General features: G+C 36.8%; 1 protein-coding gene across 6 annotated transcripts in view; it reads left to right on the forward strand.

Annotated features, from left to right (window-relative positions):
- Window positions 1-20,925, forward strand: part of LOC141446172 (uncharacterized) — a 159,694-nt gene that overhangs the window by 118,501 nt on the left and 20,268 nt on the right. For all 6 annotated transcript variants that reach the window (XM_074112647.1, XM_074112645.1, XM_074112642.1 and 3 more), the window contains one exon: window positions 3,790-4,016. In XM_074112647.1, the coding sequence (XP_073968748.1) occupies window positions 3,825-4,016 (192 nt within the window). In that variant the 5' untranslated portion in view covers window positions 3,790-3,824. The remainder of the gene's footprint in view (window positions 1-3,789; window positions 4,017-20,925) is intronic.

The raw sequence follows: 20,925 nt of genomic DNA on the forward strand, positions 1-20,925 counted from the left end.
TTCAGAGATTTAAAAAAATAAATAAATTGATTTAGATCCCCTAGGATGGAACTAAGAGAAAGATAAGAGTGATGATGTCGCCAATTTTTTTTCCCTCCCACAAAACTGTGAGATCATTATTTGAAGAGCCCGACTTAATTAAGCAGTGCAATTGATAGCTCCCTCAGGCGTATCATATTCCGCCCAGGATGTTCCACCAGAGGGTAATTCCAGATATTCAAATGAACATTACATATGTGTTTGCATTTTATGTATATATAAAATATATACTCTTCTTCTTTAAATATTTTCGTGAATTTGATCTATGAAATAAAAATATCTCTTAAGAATTTTTATAGAATTTAAACTTTATCTCAAATAAGGGATTTTAAAGGAATAATTGAAGCATTAAATTAGGCTACTTAAAATGATTAATCAGTAGCTGAAGCTGTTCCTATTTCAGAAATTGGAACTTCATGCTCTAAACATCATTTATGTTGATGTTCAAAAGAAGACAATCCAGGATATAAGGCGAAGTAAGTACAAACTCCTTCCCCAGTGGTGCCCCACGGACAGCTGATAGGAAAATCAGGTCAATAATGACGTTATGCTTCATAACCAGGATTGAGAAAATTCCTCAGAGTCACGTCTCTCTATTTAGCTGGGAAGAGGAGAAAGGAAATCATCCTTTAAATATCTTATTCAGGGGGAAAAAAAGCATGCGGTGCTAGGAGACCCGATAATCCAGACTGATCTCTCACTCTTCCCCTAACCGATACGAGGTGTGGCTATTAAATAACGGAGACTATTGCTGTAAAACATTTTATTTTAAATTTAAACATATTTAGTTATTAACACCTTCAATATACACCCCTCCCCTATCCCTACAACGCTCCTTGCGAATTTACCATTGTTCAGAAACAGTGCTGGAAGTCTTTTTCTGTGAGCTCCTCTGCATGAGCTGTGCAGGCTTTTTCTTTCACAGCTTCAACGGACTGAAAAATCGTGCTCCTTTTAATGCAGATTTGACTTTGTGGGAACAGATAAAAGTCACATGGGACGGCCAGGTCAGGCGAATAAGGCGGATGGTCTAAAACTGGGATGTTGTACGAGTACTTGGCTAGAAACGTCGTCTTGACAGACAATGCAATGTACGAGTATATATGCCGGCACGTTGTCTTGATGGAGAACCCCGTGACTTGTTCTTCCACAAATTGGGTCGTTTTTTTCCTTACTCTTTCAACGGAGTTGAGCAAGCACCTCACGCGGTAGTAATGTTGATCAATTATAATCGATATTTTCATCCGTTTTGGACGCGGGAAGGGCGACCCGGGCGATCATCATCTCCGACGTCTTCTCCGGCCATCTTGGAAACGCTTGAACCATTCAAAAATACTTGCGCACGTGATACAACATCCATCGCCATAAACTTCTTTTAATAAAAGATCAAGTTTCAGTAGCGGTTTTACCCAAATTTTTGATGTGAAATTTCACGACAATTCGTTGCTCTACTACATGTGTAGTATCATGTTTTCACGGCAAAACGAAACTAACAACTCTTACAGATTTCTCTATAAAAACACGTGAGAAGCTGCAATCGAAATTGAAGGCTTTACGCTGCACAGCTGTTGGTCGTTAGGATTTGGCGCATGCATAGTTCTTCTGTAGCTGCATCAGTCTCGTTATTTAATAGCCACACCTCGTAATACAGTACCTGTACCAAAGAATGGATAGCACTACCGAGATTTGGGCACTCTCTCTCTCTCTATCAGTAAGAAGACTTTCCTAGATTTACTCTTTGGCTATGGAGTAGCCATGTGACCTCTAGAAAGCCGCCATCGGCGGTAAATGATCGGTAATTGAGCTGTTTGCAGGAAGGAGGAAGCTTTCTAAAGAATGGTCCATCCCAATCTGTTGGTTCCCCACTAGTTCTGGAATTTTTTCTGGAGAGCTTGAGCGGTCAGCAGTTTTAGAGGAATGTGTACTTTTTCTTGGAATACTCCCAGACTTTGTTTTGGTGGGGGGCGCACAATTTTGGAATTTCTGGGAAGGGGTGCAGGAATATTGGTACCTGGTCTTCGTAGAACTACCCAGAAAAGCTTGGCTTCCTTGGAACTTTTTGGAGAACATTGAGGCCTTAGCGAAGGAGTTGAGCGTCCTTCTCGCTTCCAGAAAAGTCTTGTTAGTTCGTCACCAGATACTAAGAATAATGCACCCTACGCAAAAAAAAAAGAAGCCAAATTTTAAATAAGAATATAAATACAAAAAGAAATGAATCCCAACTGATCAACGTAGTAAACAATAGAGTTGTTCAACAAAACTAGCTAGCAAAACATGAATAAAGGCCGTTAATCAAAGGCGAACAATAAATACCCTGACGGCGGAACAGTGGCTAAAACAAGTGACTTTCCGGCAAAACATACTCCCCGGTAATAAACCAACAACAGCAGCAGCAATAATGACAACCTTATTTGTGGAGTGAGCATCGTTATCGATCAAGTAGGTAGAAGTGGTCGGTCGGTCCGGCAGTTTAAGTTAGTTGGTAACAGTCTGTGAGAAAAACCTCTCCAGCCTTCCATTGATTTGCTCGTTATTTATTTTTATTTTTACTTTTAAGATTTGCTAGTTCAATATTTATTTATATCTTTTTCTGTATTGAATTATAATCGATTTAAAAAAAAATCGATTTAAGGAGGAAATTATCACATGACTTGCTCTCATTACTGCTTTTTAGGTTATATAATTCACAAATTAACTTCAAATACCGAATATTGGGGGGGTTATAATCCAATTATTATCAGAATAGAGACCTACGAAGCTAATATTTATTGTGGTACTGGGTTCGATTCCCCGGTCTTAGGCTTTGGATTTTATTTAATGGTTAATAAAAGAAATTTACAGTAATGTTTGCTCATCGCCTCCGTCCACGACAACTAATTGGTAGTTGGACGTTAAGCCCCGCCTGAAAAAAAATAGGCGATTACTTTACTTTTTTGTCAGAATAGAGGACATCCCTATTTTAGATGTTGGAAATGTAAAAAAAACCATAATAGTCAACAAGCATAAGCCGTTTAGATGACTTAATCCCTAGGTCAAAAGCTTAGCAAAAAATAATAAGTTATAATTACGCAAAGTAGCATCAAAATTCGAATTTCACCGGAAGCCTTGGCAATCTGACGCAATCCGGAAAGCACTTTTGGGGGATATCCGTTTAGAGGCGGAGGATCTTTTTTGGTCTGCATCGAGATGTACCAATGATCTTACGTAACTACCCATTAATGTGGCGTGTATTGAACGTAAAGAATTTCATCAATATAGCTAAGGCCCGTAACCATGGATACAATACAGATGTTTAACACTAATTAATTATTCCTAATTGCATCCAGCTTCCGCAGCATTTTAATTACAATTACATGAATTTGACCTCTTTAGTGTTGTTTTTCATATTTTATATTTACACTTAATACTTTCTCCTATTTCTAGATTTTTACTTTATCTCATTTGCCCGCTAGCGTTGGGATGCTTCTCTGGCCGGGATTGGCTGGTATATTACCGATTCCTTCCATTCTGGAACACTATCTGGGAAACATTCATTACGTTACTTAAGTCCAGACTTTATCTACGTTATTGGAGCTAATAATGGTTGGCCACGCCCTAATTATATGAAATGTACAACTTATTTTTTATAACAAATTGTGTTTAAAAAAATATATTACGTAAACTGCGTTTATAAGAAATTCCTGTGCTTTCACTGCAATTTTTAAAATTTATATAATACTCATCTGGATGTTTTATTTTCTTTGTTATCAGATGAGAGTGGCCAATCTCTAGAATTAAACTTCACCATGGATTCTCCATTAACCAGAACACCAAAGAAAGGACGCAATTTGAAGAAGGTTGTGATTGCGGAAGTTGAAAAAGGAGATCCAGCTGGTGATCCTAGATCGTGTCCTTTCCATTTTGGTTTAAGAACCTATTTTCAAAATATAGTCGAACCACCAGAAAAGGAAATCATAGAGACAGTGGATTATTTAGAGGTGAGTATTTATTTTGAATTAATTTTGTGACAATAAATGTGTATTAGTATTTAATGTGTGATACAGGCACCACGATAGCCGAGTGGTTAAGATACTAGACCCACATAGCTAAGGTGTATTGCTGGTTTAGTGGGTTCGATTCCCCGGTGTCTAGGCCTTGAATTTTATTTAATGGTTAAATATGAGAATTTTGCAGTAAAGTATGTGAGGCGCTTATAGGCTAAACCTGCAAAGCTAAGATGTATTGCTGGTTTAGTGGGTTCGATTCCCGGTTTCTAGGCCTTGGATTTTATTTAATGGTTTATATGAAAAATTTATAGTAAAGTATGATTGCTAGGCGCCTCCGTCCATGACACCTAATTAGGTAGCTTGGACGTAAAGGTCGCCTGAAAAAATAGGCATTACAGTACTTTTACTTTTAAAAAAATCACTTTCTTCACCGAGTTTTTTGTAAAATTCTGCGCTGCATTATAAATAAAACTTACTTTAAGGGTCTATACGAGTAATTTGTTTCCTCCAAGTCTTTTCTTGGTATTATCTCTTGCGCTATTCCAGAAGAATGAATCTCACGTTTTTGAAGGTGTGTGTTCCTTGATTGAAATTTACCAAATACGCTGAACCGATATAAGCACAATATGACAAATCATAAATCATAGAACTCCGTTTTCACCGTGACAGGGCACATCTGCGCGCCAATGAATGGTTGTTTTCCGTAATGAATAACTTAATTGTCTGAAAAACGATTGGCTGGATCAACTATAAAAGCTTTATTATGCTTGCATGGAACTAAGTTGTACTCAATTTTTCAAATTTAGAATTTTTCCAAAAATTCTTCTTATTTAACTTTGTCATACACTTTATCTCATCATCATTTATGCACAATCATCACAAACATGAGCATCATATTGAAATGGAGGAAGCTAATGTTGGTCTACCAACATCTTGAATGAAAATATGCATATCTTAAGCTACTTTATGGTAAATCTTAAAAAGCTAGAGTTAATTAAGGACGATTGGGAAGAAAGTCTGTGTCAAAAAAAGGAGTCCTCAAAACAAAGGAGTTTTTTAATATCTAAATTGAAGTGGCTCTCTCTGAATGAAAAAAAATATAGGTGTGCACTGATAATAATGCTTGGGCTCCTGGATTACAGCGATCAGGAATTCAGAACTTGTTATTGAAGAGAAGTATTTGGATAATTGATCTTGCGAGAAAAAGCGTTAGTGAAGAGATCAATTTTTCGACATGATGAAACTGGAACATTAAAGTGGTATAACCATGGTTACAGGATAGGTGGTCAAAAAGGATCCTTTAATACATCTCTCAAGGGGGAGAAAGGAGATCGAGGAAGGAGAAAAGAGGGACACCAAGGAGGACTAAACGGACGGATGTTTCCAAGGAGTCGTCGGCCAGGCATCTTTAGGAGGGTGAATGAGGGTCTAGATTTAGAAACGGGACGGGACCCAATGCCCCACAGCACTGCAGCCACAAGAGGCTTATTGTGCCAGCTCCCTTTTGGAACCTAGTACACGAACCCTCTCCTGCTCAAGAGGTTGAGGACTTTCCCCACTAGTTCTTTTTGTGCTCGTACTATCTCCTTTGGTCCCATAGTTCCAAAGGTTTCATAGCGCAACCGCTCGATTTGCAACACAAACGGACAACAGGTGAGAGGCCGCGTCTCCTCCTCTTCCTAACACAATCTGCCGACACCGGTTCCGAGAGCTAATAAGCCCCCCACCTTGCGCAGATACTTCCTGAACCTACCCTTTTGCCCCCTGTGAATAGGCCTGCGGTAAGAGTAATCTGATTTCTACCCAAGCACAGGGTCACTCTTTGGCTCTTTGCATAGGCACAGCCAAGGCAAGTCAGGCTGAGTTTAACCCCAGGACACATCACCCAGTTCTACTCTTGCTCCCTCCAGATCCAATCTCTGAGAACCACACAAACCGAGCTCTTGGTGATCCCCAGGCCAGGATCCGGCCAGTGTTAGCTCCATTCCTGGTCCACGACGGGTCTAAGGTGGTATGGATTTTGGACATGTGGAATACGCTTCTTTTAATTCAGGAATGACACCCAGCTAAAAAAAAGAAAACATAAAATTACGTAAATCCCTTTTTTTTCGTCTGTTGAGTTCATAATAATATTAAGAAAAACAAAACAAACAAAATCTAAATAATAAAACAATACTCCACTCAAATTTAAGTATAACTAAACAAACTTAAGTATAAGTAAGAAATAAACAATGTCTATAAGACAGTTGCTGTAATGACTGATTCATTCTGAAACACTGCAATCATGGTTACCTTTTATGGTAACTTATCTGTCAGTGACAGAGGCATAGATAAACAGCCACGACAATATCAACATTAATATTGACTTTTCATTTTATAAATTGATTCTTGTTTTAGATTTATGTTTTTACATTAATAACACACCAAATGTTACTTTGAAAACTTCTTCTCTCAATTCTCTGTAGAGGTTATAAGTAATTACTTTATTTACTTCAACTTACTTCCAATAGAGTTTATACTTAACTAACTAGACTTCTAGTAAACTTTTTTTTTTCAGCCACAACTTAAGATGACCAGTAAGTAACTTAGTAAACTTTTACGGACTTTAAACTTTGTACAAGTGTACGTTTACAATGTACAATCTTCCCATAAACCTAAAGTGGCAACTTGCGAGAAGTAATTGTGGAATTAGGAGCCACGATAGCCGAGCGGGTATAGGCTAGACCCGCAATGCTAAGATGTATTGTTGGTTTAGTGGGTACAATTCCCCTGGTCTAGGCTTTCGATTTTATTTAATGGTTAATATGAGAACTTTATAGTAAAGTATGTTAGGCGGTTATAGGCTAGACCCGCAATGCTAAGATGTATTGTTGGTTTAGTGGGTTCGATTCCCCCGGTCTAGGCCTTGGATTTTATTTAATGGTTAATATGAGAAATTTATAGTAAAGTATGTTAGGCGGTTATAGGCTAGACCCGCAATGCTAAGATGTATTGTTGGTTTAGTGGGTTCGATTCCCCCGGTCTAGGCCTTGGATTTTATTTAATGGTTAATATGAGAAATTTATGGTAAAGTATGTTAGGCGGTTATAGGCTAGACCCGCAATGCTAAGATGTATTGTTGGTTTAGTGGGTTCGATTCCCCCGGTCTAGGCCTTGGATTTTATTTAATGGTTAATATGAGAACTTTACAGTAAAGTATGTTAGGCGGTTATAGGCTAGACCCGCAATGCTAAGATGTATTGTTGGTTTAGTGGGTTCGATGCCCCTGGTCTAGGCTTTCGATTTTATTTAATGGTTAATATGAGAACTTTATAGTAAAGTATGTTAGGCGGTTATAGGCTAGACCCGCAATGCTAAGATGTATTGTTGGTTTAGTGGGTTCGATTCCCCCGGTCTAGGCCTTGGATTTTATTTAATGGTTAATATGAGAAATTTATAGTAAAGTATGTTAGGCGGTTATAGGCTAGACCCGCAATGCTAAGATGTATTGTTGGTTTAGTGGGTTCGATTCCCCCGGTCTAGGCCTTGGATTTTATTTAATGGTTAATATGAGAAATTTATAGTAAAGTATGTTAGGCGGTTATAGGCTAGACCCGCAATGCTAAGATGTATTGTTGGTTTAGTGGGTTCGATTCCCCCGGTCTAGGCCTTGGATTTTATTTAATGGTTAATATGAGAACTTTACAGTAAAGTATGTTAGGCGGTTATAGGCTAGAGCCGCAATGCTAAGATGTATTGTTGGTTTAGTGGGTTCGATGCCCCTGGTCTAGGCTTTCGATTTTATTTAATGGTTAATATGAGAACTTTATAGTAAAGTATGTTTGCTAGTCGCCTCCGTCCAGACATCTAATTCAAGCCCGCCCGGAAAGATAGGCAATTACTCTACTCCTTAAGTGCGGAATTGATCTTTAGAAAAAATAAAACAAAAACATCTTAAATTAATTAAAACTTAGCGGTTCAATTACCAAGAAAATTTGATCCTAACAACGACATCTTTTTTGGATATTCATGCTGAAAGTGAGCCGCTGGAAGAAAGAGAATGAAAGATCGGCCGCCTAGAGCTTTCTTGAAAGATTGGAATTGAACTAGCTGGAGCATCTAGGAGGAGTTTACCTATAAAGAGGCTAAAAAAAAAAAATCCTCAGATCATTCTAGCCATTCATCATTCATGATTGTGGCTTTTGAGACCGAATGTGGGTATCTAGCCACCTGCAATGGCAGGCGAAATATTACTACGACGTTACTCCAAGAACGCCGCCGGAAGTCCATCTTGGACCATCTTAGAGACAAAATTGGGTGAGAATATCCAACGATATCATTGTTCTTCTTCTTTTTTTTAACGTTTTTCCATCCCAAAGAAAAGCCAATTTTCTGATATCATAAAGCTTTCCTCTGGGTAACTTCCTTAGCGATGAAAGTTCTAAAACTTTTATTGACCTACTAAAAGTTTCAACTTAATAGAGCAATTTCCGTCTTTATGACGTACACATTCATTCAATCGGTAAAGTTATACAAAAGGTGTTATATAAAAGGAAAACTATACGATATGTAAGATATATATAAAATATTTGTATGTACATATAAAGTAATATAAAGCGGAACTTCACTTCAACAGTTTGACTTCCGTAAATATTAATCAACTAAATTACTCAAAAGTTCCGGCCCAGCAATGTACGTCTTGATTAAACCAACCAGATGAATTAAATGTACGAATCTGATGTTCACCAACTGTATGTTAATTTCATTTTAGAAAATGAAGATTTAATAACATTTTGTGGTTATTAATAAAACATTCTATAAAATTATTCATTTTTTATAGAAATTTTTCTTTGAAAAAAAAGAAAATCAAATCACTCGTTAAAGTAAAATAATTAAAAGTTATTATTACAGAAAACTGCTTCTTAAGGAAGGAGAAAGGACGGATGCAACTGACAAACATAATTTACTATTTAATTGTCAAGGCGCCACGATAGGCGAGCGGTTAAGATGCTAGACCCGCAAAGCTATAAGATGTTTTGTTGGTTTAATGGGTTCGATCCCCATGCTCTGGGCCTTGGTTTTTTTATTTAATGGTTAATATGAGAAATTTATAGTAAAGTATGTTAGGCGCTTGTAGGCTAGACCCGCAATGCTAAGATGTATTGTTGGTTTAGTGGGTTCGATTCCCCCCTGGTCTAGTCCTTGGATTTTTACTTAATGTTTATTATGAGAACTTTATAGTAATAGTTATTTATTTAACAAGTGCGGAAAGTAGTACTTTTCCTCACACGAGGCAGGGTTTGCACGCACGAGCGAGCGAAGCGAGGCTAGTGCAAGTGCAAATTGCCGAGTGTGTGGAAAATACTTTACACTCGAGTTAAATATTATATTTTTTCTGCAACCATTAGGGTTATTAACTAAAAAAAAAAAACTAAACAGGAATCACTAGAATCCATTTTAAATTTCTATAAGGTAACACTATAACCTTTTTAACTGTTATAATTAAACATATCTAATTATTTATTAAAGTATTATTTTTATTTCTATATTCCTTTCAATTTTTATTTTATTTTTTTAATATTCGTTTTTTAATTATTTAGTTACGTTAAATAAGCTTATTAAAGTTTTACAGAAAATATTTAATAACAAAACTTCTTATATCAAGGAAGCACAATAAAGTTTTTCCACTCACTAGTGAGGAAAGTGACACTAATGGGAATTTTTCCCCACTAGTGAGGGAAGTTGGGCATTACACAGCTGATTTTAATTGAGTAATGAGAACATTCCTACATGGTTGCAGAAAAAGTATGTTTGTTAGTCGCCTCCATATACGACACCTAATTTGGTAGTTGAACGTAAAACCCTCCACTATTAAACTATCATATGTATTAACTATTAAATAAAACCCAAGGCCTCTAGACCGGGAATCGAACCCACTAACCAACAATAAATCTTATCCAGTAACATGCAGCCAAAATAGTTCAATGGTGACACCGGAAAAAGAAGTGTAGGCCAGCCACCTCCTCCCGGGTTAATTAGGCGCGTCAAAAATCAATGGTCATTGGCGCCAAGAGTCTGTTATTACATCCACACAGTTTGAACAGCTGTAAGTTTGTCTTTATTTTTATCCATATAAAGCAAGGATGAGCAACACGCGGCCCGCCAAGCATTTCTAAAATTGAATTTATTTTATCGACTTTCTCCCATCAATATATTGTTATAAAATTAATTATAATAAAATGGTCGTACATACTAAACCGAAATATTTTTTTATGGCGAGTTACTTGTCGACGACGTTTTTAAACATGCAATACGAACGCGCCGCGTCTGCGCGACTTTTTTGTGACGAGATACACACTTGTCGGTGACTTGTTCAAACATGCAATACGGACGTTTCGTAAATTATTAATAAGAGGAACTATGTGCGGCCCGCCAAAAAAAAATTTAAATTTAAATTGGCCCATTGATTAAAAAGGTTGCTCACCCCTGATATAAAGAATACAGGGCTATGTTTTCATCTTCAGAGAAAAAAAGCGTTAACGTTAACTCTATGATTTTGTAGACTTATTATATGGGAGGAAATCTTTTAAAATGATCATTAGTTGATGTAACATCTTTTCTTGTTGCTCCGCCAATGTTCAATCTTTGAATCAATCAATCTTGGCCATAATAGATCAAAGTTTGGACCAACGTTTGCCGCCCGTCTTTACTTGAGCATGATGTTCTTGATGACAAAATTCAACAGCTGTTTTTTTTTCTTTTTCTTTTTAATGATCAAAAAGTTTAACATTTTTTTGAACTAACCGGAAAAAATAACTTTCTCAATCTAAATGGAAAAACTTTTTCTTTCTGAAATAGATTATGGTTGATGAAGGAAATAGTTTTGAAGATTCAAGAAGGGTATACGTTAAAATTGGGACAGCTGAAATAATAGTTATAGTTTTTTTTGTTTTTGAATTAGCCATTACTCCATCAGCATCTACACGAACGAGGTGTGGCTATTAAATAACGAGACTATTGCTGTAAAAACATTTTATTTCCAAATTTATACATATTTAGTTATTATCACCTTCAATATACACCCCTCCACTATCCCTACAACGCTCCAGGTGAATTTACCATTGTTCAGAAACAGTGCTGGAAGTCTTTTTCTGTGAGCTCCTCTGCATGAGCTGTGCAGGCTTTTTCTTTCACAGCTTCAACGGACTGAAAAATCGTGCTCCTTTAATGCAGATTTGACTTTACGGGAACAGATAAAAGTCACATGGGGCGGCCAGGTCAGGCGAATAAGGCGGATGTGGCTTTATAAACTGGGATGTTGTACTTGGGGCTAGATACGTCGTCTTGTGACAGACAATGCAGTATGAGCCGGCGCGTTGTCTTGATGATGGAGAACCCTGTGACTTGTTCTTCCACAAATCGGGTCGCTTTTTTTTTTCCTTACTTTTTCAACGGAGTTGAGTAAGCACCTCACGGTAGTAATGTTGATTAATTATAATCGATATTTTCATCCGTTTTGGACGCGGTAAGGACGACCCGGGCGGTCATCATCTCCGACGTCTACTCCGGCCATCTTGGAAACGCTTGAACCACTGAAAAAAAAAAAACTCGCGCACGTGATTAATCATTCATCGTCATAAACTTCTTTTAATAAAAGATCAAGTTTCAGTAGCGGTTTTACCCAAGTTTTGATGTGAAATGTTCACACGACAATTCGTTGCTCTACTGCATGTGTAGTATCATGTTTTCACGGCAAAACGAAACTAACACCTCTTACACAAACACGTTAGGTTCCGGTCAGACAGATTTCTTTACAAACACGTGAAACGCTGCAATCCGAAAGAGAAGGCTTTAAGGCTGCACATCTGTCGGTCGTTAGGATTTGGGCGCATGTATAGTTCTTCTTTAGTAGCATCAGTCTCGTTATTTAATAGCCACACCTCGTATCTTTACTGTAAGAACAAGAAATAATTCTATTATTCCCATTACTCTCGAATGATTTAAGATTCAACCATCTTAACTTTTTTAAGTTATCCAGTTGCTTGTTGTAAAAGGTTTGGCGAGGTGAGATTGAGTAAGTGACTAGTGTAGGAACTTTAATCGATAATTTCAATTTTTGGACAATGATTTTCTGAAACATGCGTGGGCGGACGTTATCATGAAATATGATCAGAGCCCTTCAGTTGAACAAACATTGCACTTGTTTGTAAAACAATGAATCGATGATACCTTACGAGGGCAGTCTACACTCTTCATTATCTAATGAATGGTCTTAAAAAAAATGAAGTTTCGTACAATAAACTTTGTAGATCTATGAATCTTGTTATTTATATAGATAGTTTAGAGCGATTTTCGAACTTAATCGATAAAACCGATTCAGTTAAATGCTACTTTCCGGTTTGGGCGATTTTTTTCCTGTAAACTCAAAATTTGGACACTTAATTGACTTTTTTTTTATTATCGCACAATTTAGACAATAAAATAACCTGCTCTTTTATAACCATAAAGCGCACCACTTCTAAATCTTTCAAAAGCTCTTTCACAAGAAGCATAATTACAGGAGCTACTGGAATGAGCAATGTAGATCATTCCGCTTGGTCCAGATTTGTTTCCTGACCCCCTCCCCACAAGATGAAGTAAAGTAAAGTAACGCCATTTTTTTCAGACAGGCTTTACGTCCAACTACCTAAATTAGATGTCGTGGACGGAGGCAACTAGCAAACATACTCTACTATAAACATCTCATATTTACCATTAAATAAAATCCAAGGCATAGACCAGGGGAATCGAAACCACTGAACCAACAGTACATCTTAGCATTGCGGGTCTAGTCTCTTAACCGCTCGGCTATCGTTGCGGCTACCAAGATGATTCTGCCAGATAATTAGTTTTACTTGTAGTAATAATTTTCTAGGGTGCTTTTCTATGGAAAACAAAGATAATGCACGTAAATATATAAGCTCTTTTTAAGTTATCCAGTTGTAGTATTACATCTTTCTAGAAGTTTGCTCTCCTCATTAGTACTTCCGCTCATGATAACTTCCTCCTTCTTCTTTTTTTTTTTTTTTTTTGTTCTAGAAAGTCCTCTGTTTAACTTCATAGATTTAATACCGTCATCAACTTCCTTTCGTACTTTCATAACGAAACTTTGTAATACTCCTACTTCCCTCCGGTAGCCGAGCGGTTAGTGGCGAGCCTAAGGCGGTCTTAGGCTTTGGATTTTTATTTAATGGTTAATATGAGAAATTTATAGTAAAGTATATTCGGCGGTTAAGAGACTAGACCCGCAATGCTAAGATGTATTGTTGGTTTAGTGGGTTCGATTCCCGGTCTTAGGCCTTGGATTTTATTTAATGGTTAATATGAGAAATTTATAGTGAAGTATGTTAGGCGGTTAAGAGACTAGACCCGCAATGCTAAGATGTATTGTTGGTTTAGTGGGTTCAATTCCCCGGTCTCTAGGCTTTGGATTTTTATTTAATGGTTAATATGAGAAATTTATAGTAAAGTATATTCGGCGGTTATAGGCTAGACCCGCAATGCTAAGATGAATTGTTGGTTTAGTGGGTTCGATTCCCGGTCTTTGTCCTTGGATTTTATTTAATGTTTAATATGTGAACTTTACATTAAAGTGTTTGCTTGTCATCTCCGTCCACGACATCTAATTGGGTAGTTGGGCGTAAAGCTCGCCTGAAAAAATAGGCATTACTTTACTTTAGTGAAAAGGAGCCTACCGCAAACCCCTTCCCTGAGAACAGCTTGAAAATGTTTTTTTTTTTTCTATAAAAATATTAAAACATTTATAATGTTGATTTTGGTCCGTCTTAGCACCCAGGTTTATGATATCCTTGACCTGTTTCGGATCTACATCCATCACCAGTGGTATATTAATTTAGTTTGGTGTACAGACTTCAACTTCGGAAATATATACAGAAATATAAATGAAGTAGAAATCTCTTCATCAAAGGAATTAATCTTCCTTGATTGGTGATAATACGAACACGGGTGCTAAGTCGGATAAAATATTATCCAGCATTGTGATACTGTTAAGCAACATAAACAAATGCATGAAGATGTAAAGCCAAAAGGAGCACAGCATAATCCTAAACAAAAATTCTTTCATTATTTGGTCGATAATAAAGCCGTTAATAAATGAAAATAGCTTAACCTGTTTAGACATGTCCAGCCTAAAGTAAAATAAATGGCGGAGAATTTAGAACAATAGGATCTATTAATAAACCTTAGTAGAGGTTAGTAAAAAAAGGTGAGAACTGGCCGGCACAAGTTATATCCAAGACAGAAGAGAGGGGAAAAATAGATGATACTGTCGGCTCCAGCAACCATAATAATGTTAAGTAGATACTTAGATATACAGTACTTCAGCTCTAAATAGTACTGTAAGAAGCTAAGGTTAAGTATTTCTGTTAAAAATATTAAACAAAATAAGATAGTATTCTGTGCGAGGATTAGTTTTATAAAAAAAAATTGTTTTATAAATTTTAATATTTTCATCGTGAAGTAAGCGATTATATAAACTCCAATACTAGGGTGGGGTAGCCGTAGGGGTGCCCAGCCATCTTCACAGATCTATTGCTGTCTTCAGAGAGTGGTAGGAAAGTTTTCTCACTTTACACCACTCCTGAAAAAAAAGTCTCAGAATCTGAGATGGTATATCCCTCCAATGGTACCGCAGTCCACCAGACGGTAAATTGCAGTCTCTCCCAACTCCCTATAGGATAGGCACACGCTATCACGTTCTAGGGCCATTTTTTCCAGGTATCCTTTCCCTGTGTGATTCCCTCACTGTGGGTACATTTTTTTAATTTTTTTTTATTCGCACTTACCGAGTTAAGCATCAGATTCTCCTTCCGGTCATAATTTGCCCCGAAGACAGATCTTCGTTTATCTCAGATTACCTGGGAAATCAATCCGGCTTTCTCCCTTTTCATGAGCTTCTTTGGAGGAGCGTGTCGCTGCTTATCGCACTTCGGTTTTGGATTCGGGTCTCACAAGAGAGAATATAGACAGGGTGTACGCCACCTCATTTCCCTCCTACGCTAAGACGGCCCTGACACCTGGGCACCACCAATGACTTTGGATGTTGACACGCCATAAGTGAATTAAAAAAAAAAATTATTATAACTGCGCCAGTCTATCGAACAGAATTACTATTTCCTGACTGAGATATTTCCTTTCGAAGATTAACTGGGCGCAACTTCCAATGGCGTGAATTTCGACATTAAAGATGTTAGGAAATTTGGGCTTCAAGCGTTTAAACTTTAAGCTCACTCAGTGGACTTTGCAACATAACATAAGAAATTTTCCTACTAGTATAACTGAAATTTTAACATGTTAAAATATGTTTGGCGGTTATAGGCTAGACCCGCAATGCTAAGATGTATTGCGGTACTAGTCTAGGCTTTGGATTTTATTTAATGGTTAATATGAGGAATTTACAGTAAAGTATGTTAGGCGGTTATAGGCTAGACCCGCAATGCTAAGATGTATTGTTGGTTAGTGGATGCGATTCCCGGTCTTAGGCCTTGGATTTTATTTAATGGGTAATAAAAGAAATTTTGCAGTAAGTATGTTTGCTAATCGCCTTCATCCACGACACATAATTGGTAGCTGGACGTTAAGCCCCGCCTGAAAAAATAGGCAATTACTTTACTTTTTTTTACTTTAATATCCACATCTCAAATCTCCATTATGACCGGCAGCCATCACTGTGTTAAAAAAAAAAAAAAAAAAACATAATGGCTGCTGCTAATAGAAAAAGACGAAAAATGTGGTAATACTAGAAGCATGTGAAAAGTAAATTAAGAAAATAAAAAATGAGGTAAGAAAATGATGATGAAGAAGGCGATGAAGTTTCGGAAGAAGTAGCGTAATTGCACCCGAATGTCTAGTGAAAAAAGAGATGCTGATAAAAGACACGCCAAGTTCTTCGTTTGCTGTTAGCCTGTCGCCTAAGGGACAAAGCTAACATATAAAAGGATGTATGTATATATTAAAAAAAAAAAAAAAAACAACAACATGGCACGGCTTAAATATGACGACATAAACAACTACAAAAAAGTTGAGCCCTATTCTAGCAACATTGATGAAAAATAACTTACTTTGCGCTCTATTGAGACTTATTGCAACTAAATTACCACAGACTAGTTGACCCTTGGGAAATACTCAGCTTAATAAATCAGGAGTTCATAAGGATTATTTGAAACTTAATTGCAAATCAGATCTTCCCCCCCCCCTTTTTTGCAGTCATTTAGAAGCAATCGTGAAGCTAAAGGAGCTCACTCTGCGCTAAATCTGACTAAACGTGACCTAAGCTGTAAACCTCTGAGCTGCTCGTCTCCAATTTAACATAGTTTTCCACGGCCATAAACTACTTTTAATGATGTCATAATCTTATGACTTAAGAGTATCGGCCAATATTATGCCCTTTTAAAAATTTCTACAAATAAGTAATATATAGGTAAATACGATATTTTTAATTGATCTAATTTGATCGATTTTTTTTTTTTTTGTATTTGTTAGTTTGAGAAGAAATAGCAATGCCTTCGCTATATTGAATAACTAATAAACTCTGGAATTTTTCAATAAAACTCTATATTTAGCGTATTCAATGGAGAAGGTAGAAAATTTTCCGTTGAAGAAACCACGCCCTAGTAATTAAAATGAAATTGCAGACTCTTTTCTCTCTTTTTTTTGGTTGGGAGGGGTCAAAATTTTCATCAGGGATTTACTTCCTTTCTGACAACCTCATGAATCTATGTATACTCTTTCTTTTTCGAATTTAAGATTATTAGGTTTAAAATCAATTTTTTTTTTTTTTTGCCTTGACTGTTTACGATAGTTATAATAAGAAAGTAAAGTAATCCCTATTTTTTAAAGGAACCTTTACGTCCAACTAGCAAATTAGGTGTCATTGACGAAGGCGATTAGCAAACATACTTCACTGCAAATTTCTCATATTAAACATTAAATAAAAAAATCCAAGGCCTAAGACCGGGGGAATCGAACCCACTAAACCAACAATACATCTTAGCATTGCGGGTCTAGCCTATAACCGCCTAACATACTTTACTATAAATTTCTCATATTAAACATTAAATAAAAAAATCCAAGGCCTAAGACCGGGGGAATCGAACCCACTAAACCAACAATACATCTTAGCATTGCGGGTCTAGCCTATAACCGCCTAACATACTTTACTATAAATTTCTCATATTAAACATTAAATAAAAAAATCCAAGGCCTAAGACCGGGGGAATCGAACCCACTAAACCAACAATACATCTTAGCATTGCGGGTCTAGCCTATAACCGCCTAACATACTTTACTATAAATTTCTCATATTAAACATTAAATAAAAAATCCAAGGCCTAAGACCGGGGGAATCGAACCCACTAAACCAACAATACATCTTAGCATTGCGGGTCTAGCCTATAACCGCCTAACATACTTTACTATAAATTTCTCATATTAAACATTAAATAAAAAATCCAAGGCCTAAGACCGGGGGAATCGAACCCACTAAACCAACAATACATCTTAGCATTGCGGGTCTAGCCTATAACCGCCTAACATACTTTACTATAAATTTCTCATATTAAACATTAAATAAAAAATCCAAGGCCTAAGACCGGGGGAATCGAACCCACTAAACCAGCAATACATCTTAGCATTGCGGGTCTAGCCTATAACCGCCTAACATACTTTACTATAAATTTCTCATATTAAACATTAAATAAAAAATCCAAGACCTAGAGACCGGGAATCGAACCCACTAAACCAGCAATACATCTTCGTTTTGCGGGTCTAGCCTATAACCGTTCGGCTATCGTGGCACCTAACTTTTAAGAAAACCTAATTGTTTTCTAAATAGCGGGACTTGTAAATGCAAACTTTGTAAGGATTTTGCTTTTTTGTGATTACCAGGGAGGGTGATACTGTATTTTTTTTTATCAGGAAGTTTTGCGCTTAAAATTCATTGCTACACACACTTTTCTGTCCGACTGACCTGGAGGATTCCATCGTTGATGGAGCATCGTTTGAGGAGTTTCCCGTTTTAAAAGCACTGCCAGAACTTTTTTTTCCTCTTTTTTTTTATAAGTGAGATTCCAGGAGTTCTGATGACTTAGAAATGATGATATCTTTTAGGAAAATTAGGTGATATTTGGTGCAAAATCACAAACCACAAATTAACAGGTCTATCTTTAATCTAATTAAACTTTGACTTGAAAAAAAAAAAAAAAACATGTTTAAACCTGCTGCCAGAACAAACAGTGAAAAAGGGAGTGCCTGTTTTAATGAAGACGATGAATTTTTTTTCATACCAGTTTCCAGTGAAGCACTGTTTTGTATTTTCCTTGAATTACCAGATATCCCGAAGGTTTTGGCATACAAAGGTTTCTTTATCCGTTTTGTATTTTCTTTGTTTGTTCCCAAAGAATTAATTTACTTTCCTCCTACATCCCTCTGGTCCTGTTATGTTCTCCCTTTTTTAGCTTATTTTTAAAAAAGCTCAACGAAGCTGTAAAAAGCAGTAGCAAAAAAAGAAAAAATTTACTCTTTCAACTCTGTCTGTACCAACTTCTAAATCTACCTCTACCATGGTTTTTCATTGCCCTTTACTCCATTATCTATTCACCGTTTCCCTTTAAAATTTGCACTCAAACCTCGTCTAGAGTATTCTGTTTCTAATTCTCTCATCATCCTAATTTTTGGTAATCATAAACCTTGGCCGACCGCAAAGCAAATAAGAGGTGTGGCTATTAAATAACGAGACTGATGCTGCTACAGAATAACTATGCATGCGCCCAAATCCTAACGACCGCGCAGCTGTGCAGCGTAAAGCCTTCTCTTTCGATTGTGCAGCGTCTCTCACGTGTTTGTAGAGAAATCTGTGTCTGACTGGGAACCGTCGTCGTTTGTGTAAGAGGTGTTAGTTTCGTTTTGCCCGAAAACTTGATACTCTACACATGTAGTAGAGCAACGAATTGTCGTGGAAATTTCACATCAAAAACTTGGGTAAAACCGCTACTGAAACTTGATCTTTTATTAAAAGAAGTTTAAGGCGATGAATTTTTATCACGTGCGCAAGTTTTCTGAGTGGTTCAAGCGTTTCCAAGATGGCCGGAGAAAACGTCGGAGATGATGACCGCCCGGGCTCGCCCTTCCCGCGTCCAAAAATGGATGAAAATATGGATTATAATTAATCAACATTACTACCGCGTGAGCTGCTTGCTCAACTCCGTTGAAAGAGTAAGGAAAAAAAACGACCCGATTTGTGGAAGAACAAGTCATGGGTTCTCCATCAAGACAACCGGCGCCGGTTCACAATGCATTGTCTGTCAAGACGTTTCTAGCCAAAAGTACAACAACACCTGGCCGCCCCATGTGACTTTTATCTGTTCCCGTAAAGTCAAATCTGCATTAAAGGAACACGATTTCTCGGTCCGTTGAAGCTGTGAAAGAAAAAGCCTGCACGCGTCATGCAGAGGAGCTCATAGAAAAAGACTTCCAGCACTGTTTCTGAACAATAGTAAATTCGCATGGAGCGTTGTAGGGATAGGGGAGGGGTGTATATTAAAGGTGATAGTAACTAAATATGTATAAATTTAAAATAAAATGTTTTACAGCAATAGTCTAGTTATTTAATAGCCACACCTCGTAGACCAAATACAACCTTCTTCTTATAATAGAACGCCCATCGAAGTACATTTCCTTGTTTGTCTCAAAAAGTTTACTTAAAAATATACATTAAAAATTATAAATGCTAATTCGAAATTAAATGTTAATAAAATTTGCACTGATTGTAGTTTGATCATGAACATTTATTGATTATAGTCTGGTTTTGTAATAACAGAGTCAGAATGTTGTCAAGTTTTTCTTTAGATCTTTCTCAGCGGAAATGTGAGAAGCTATAAATCAATAAGAAAATTAGGAAATTCTGACAATTTATAGAACCAGAAGACATGATCTCAGCAAAAACATTTACTAACTCATTTCAACAGTGATGATGTCAGCTAGAAAACTGCCTACAGCTGTTACATTTATTCATGAATTTCAGTTTTATTGGCGCAGTCACTGCAAAAGATTGGCTAGACAATGGTCTTGGATTGTCTTGAGCTTGTCCTTATGGTAATTAGATTGTGTGCTGTTCTGTACTGGAAATAAAAAAAAAAAAAGTATTACAATGTAAAGTAAAGTAACACACTATTTTTTTTAATCAGGCGAACTTTACGTCCAGCTATCCCAACTAACATAGGTGTCGTGAACAGAGGCGACTAGCAAACATACTTAACTGTAATTTTATTTAATGCTTAACATGAGAAAGACTGGGAATCGAACCCACTAAACCAATAATACATCTTAGCGTTGCGGGTCTAGCCTATAACCGCCTAACATACTTTACTATAAATTTCCCATATTAACCATTAAATAGAATCCAAGGTCTAGACGCCGGGAATCGAACCCACTAAACCAATAATACATCTTAGCATTGCGGTTCTAGCCTATAACTGCCTAACATACTTTACTGTTAATTCCTCATATTAACCATTAAATAAAATCCAAGGCCTAGATACCGGGAATCGAACCCACTAAACCAACAATACATCTTAGCTTTGCGAGTCTAGCCAATAACCGCTCGGCACACAAAGTTTTGCAAGAAATCGTTGGAGCGCTTTTCCAGAATCCTTCCTGTAAAACTGGAAAAATTGTACACACGGCTGACTGATTTGTAAAAAAAATACTTTTATACATTAAGAGAACTTCTAAAAATTGATTTTATTTCAGGTGAAAACTGGATATCGATTATTTTACAAGATTGTAATACTTGCTTCCTTTTACCTTATACATAATAAGATAAATTAAAAAAATTAAAGGTTTTTAACAATATTTTTCAGAAAAT

The sequence above is a fragment of the Rhodnius prolixus genome, unplaced genomic scaffold (genome assembly GCF_049639745.1).
Source record: "Rhodnius prolixus isolate KJV_2025 unplaced genomic scaffold, Rpr scaffold_1, whole genome shotgun sequence".
Classification (NCBI taxonomy): domain Eukaryota; kingdom Metazoa; phylum Arthropoda; class Insecta; order Hemiptera; family Reduviidae; genus Rhodnius; species Rhodnius prolixus.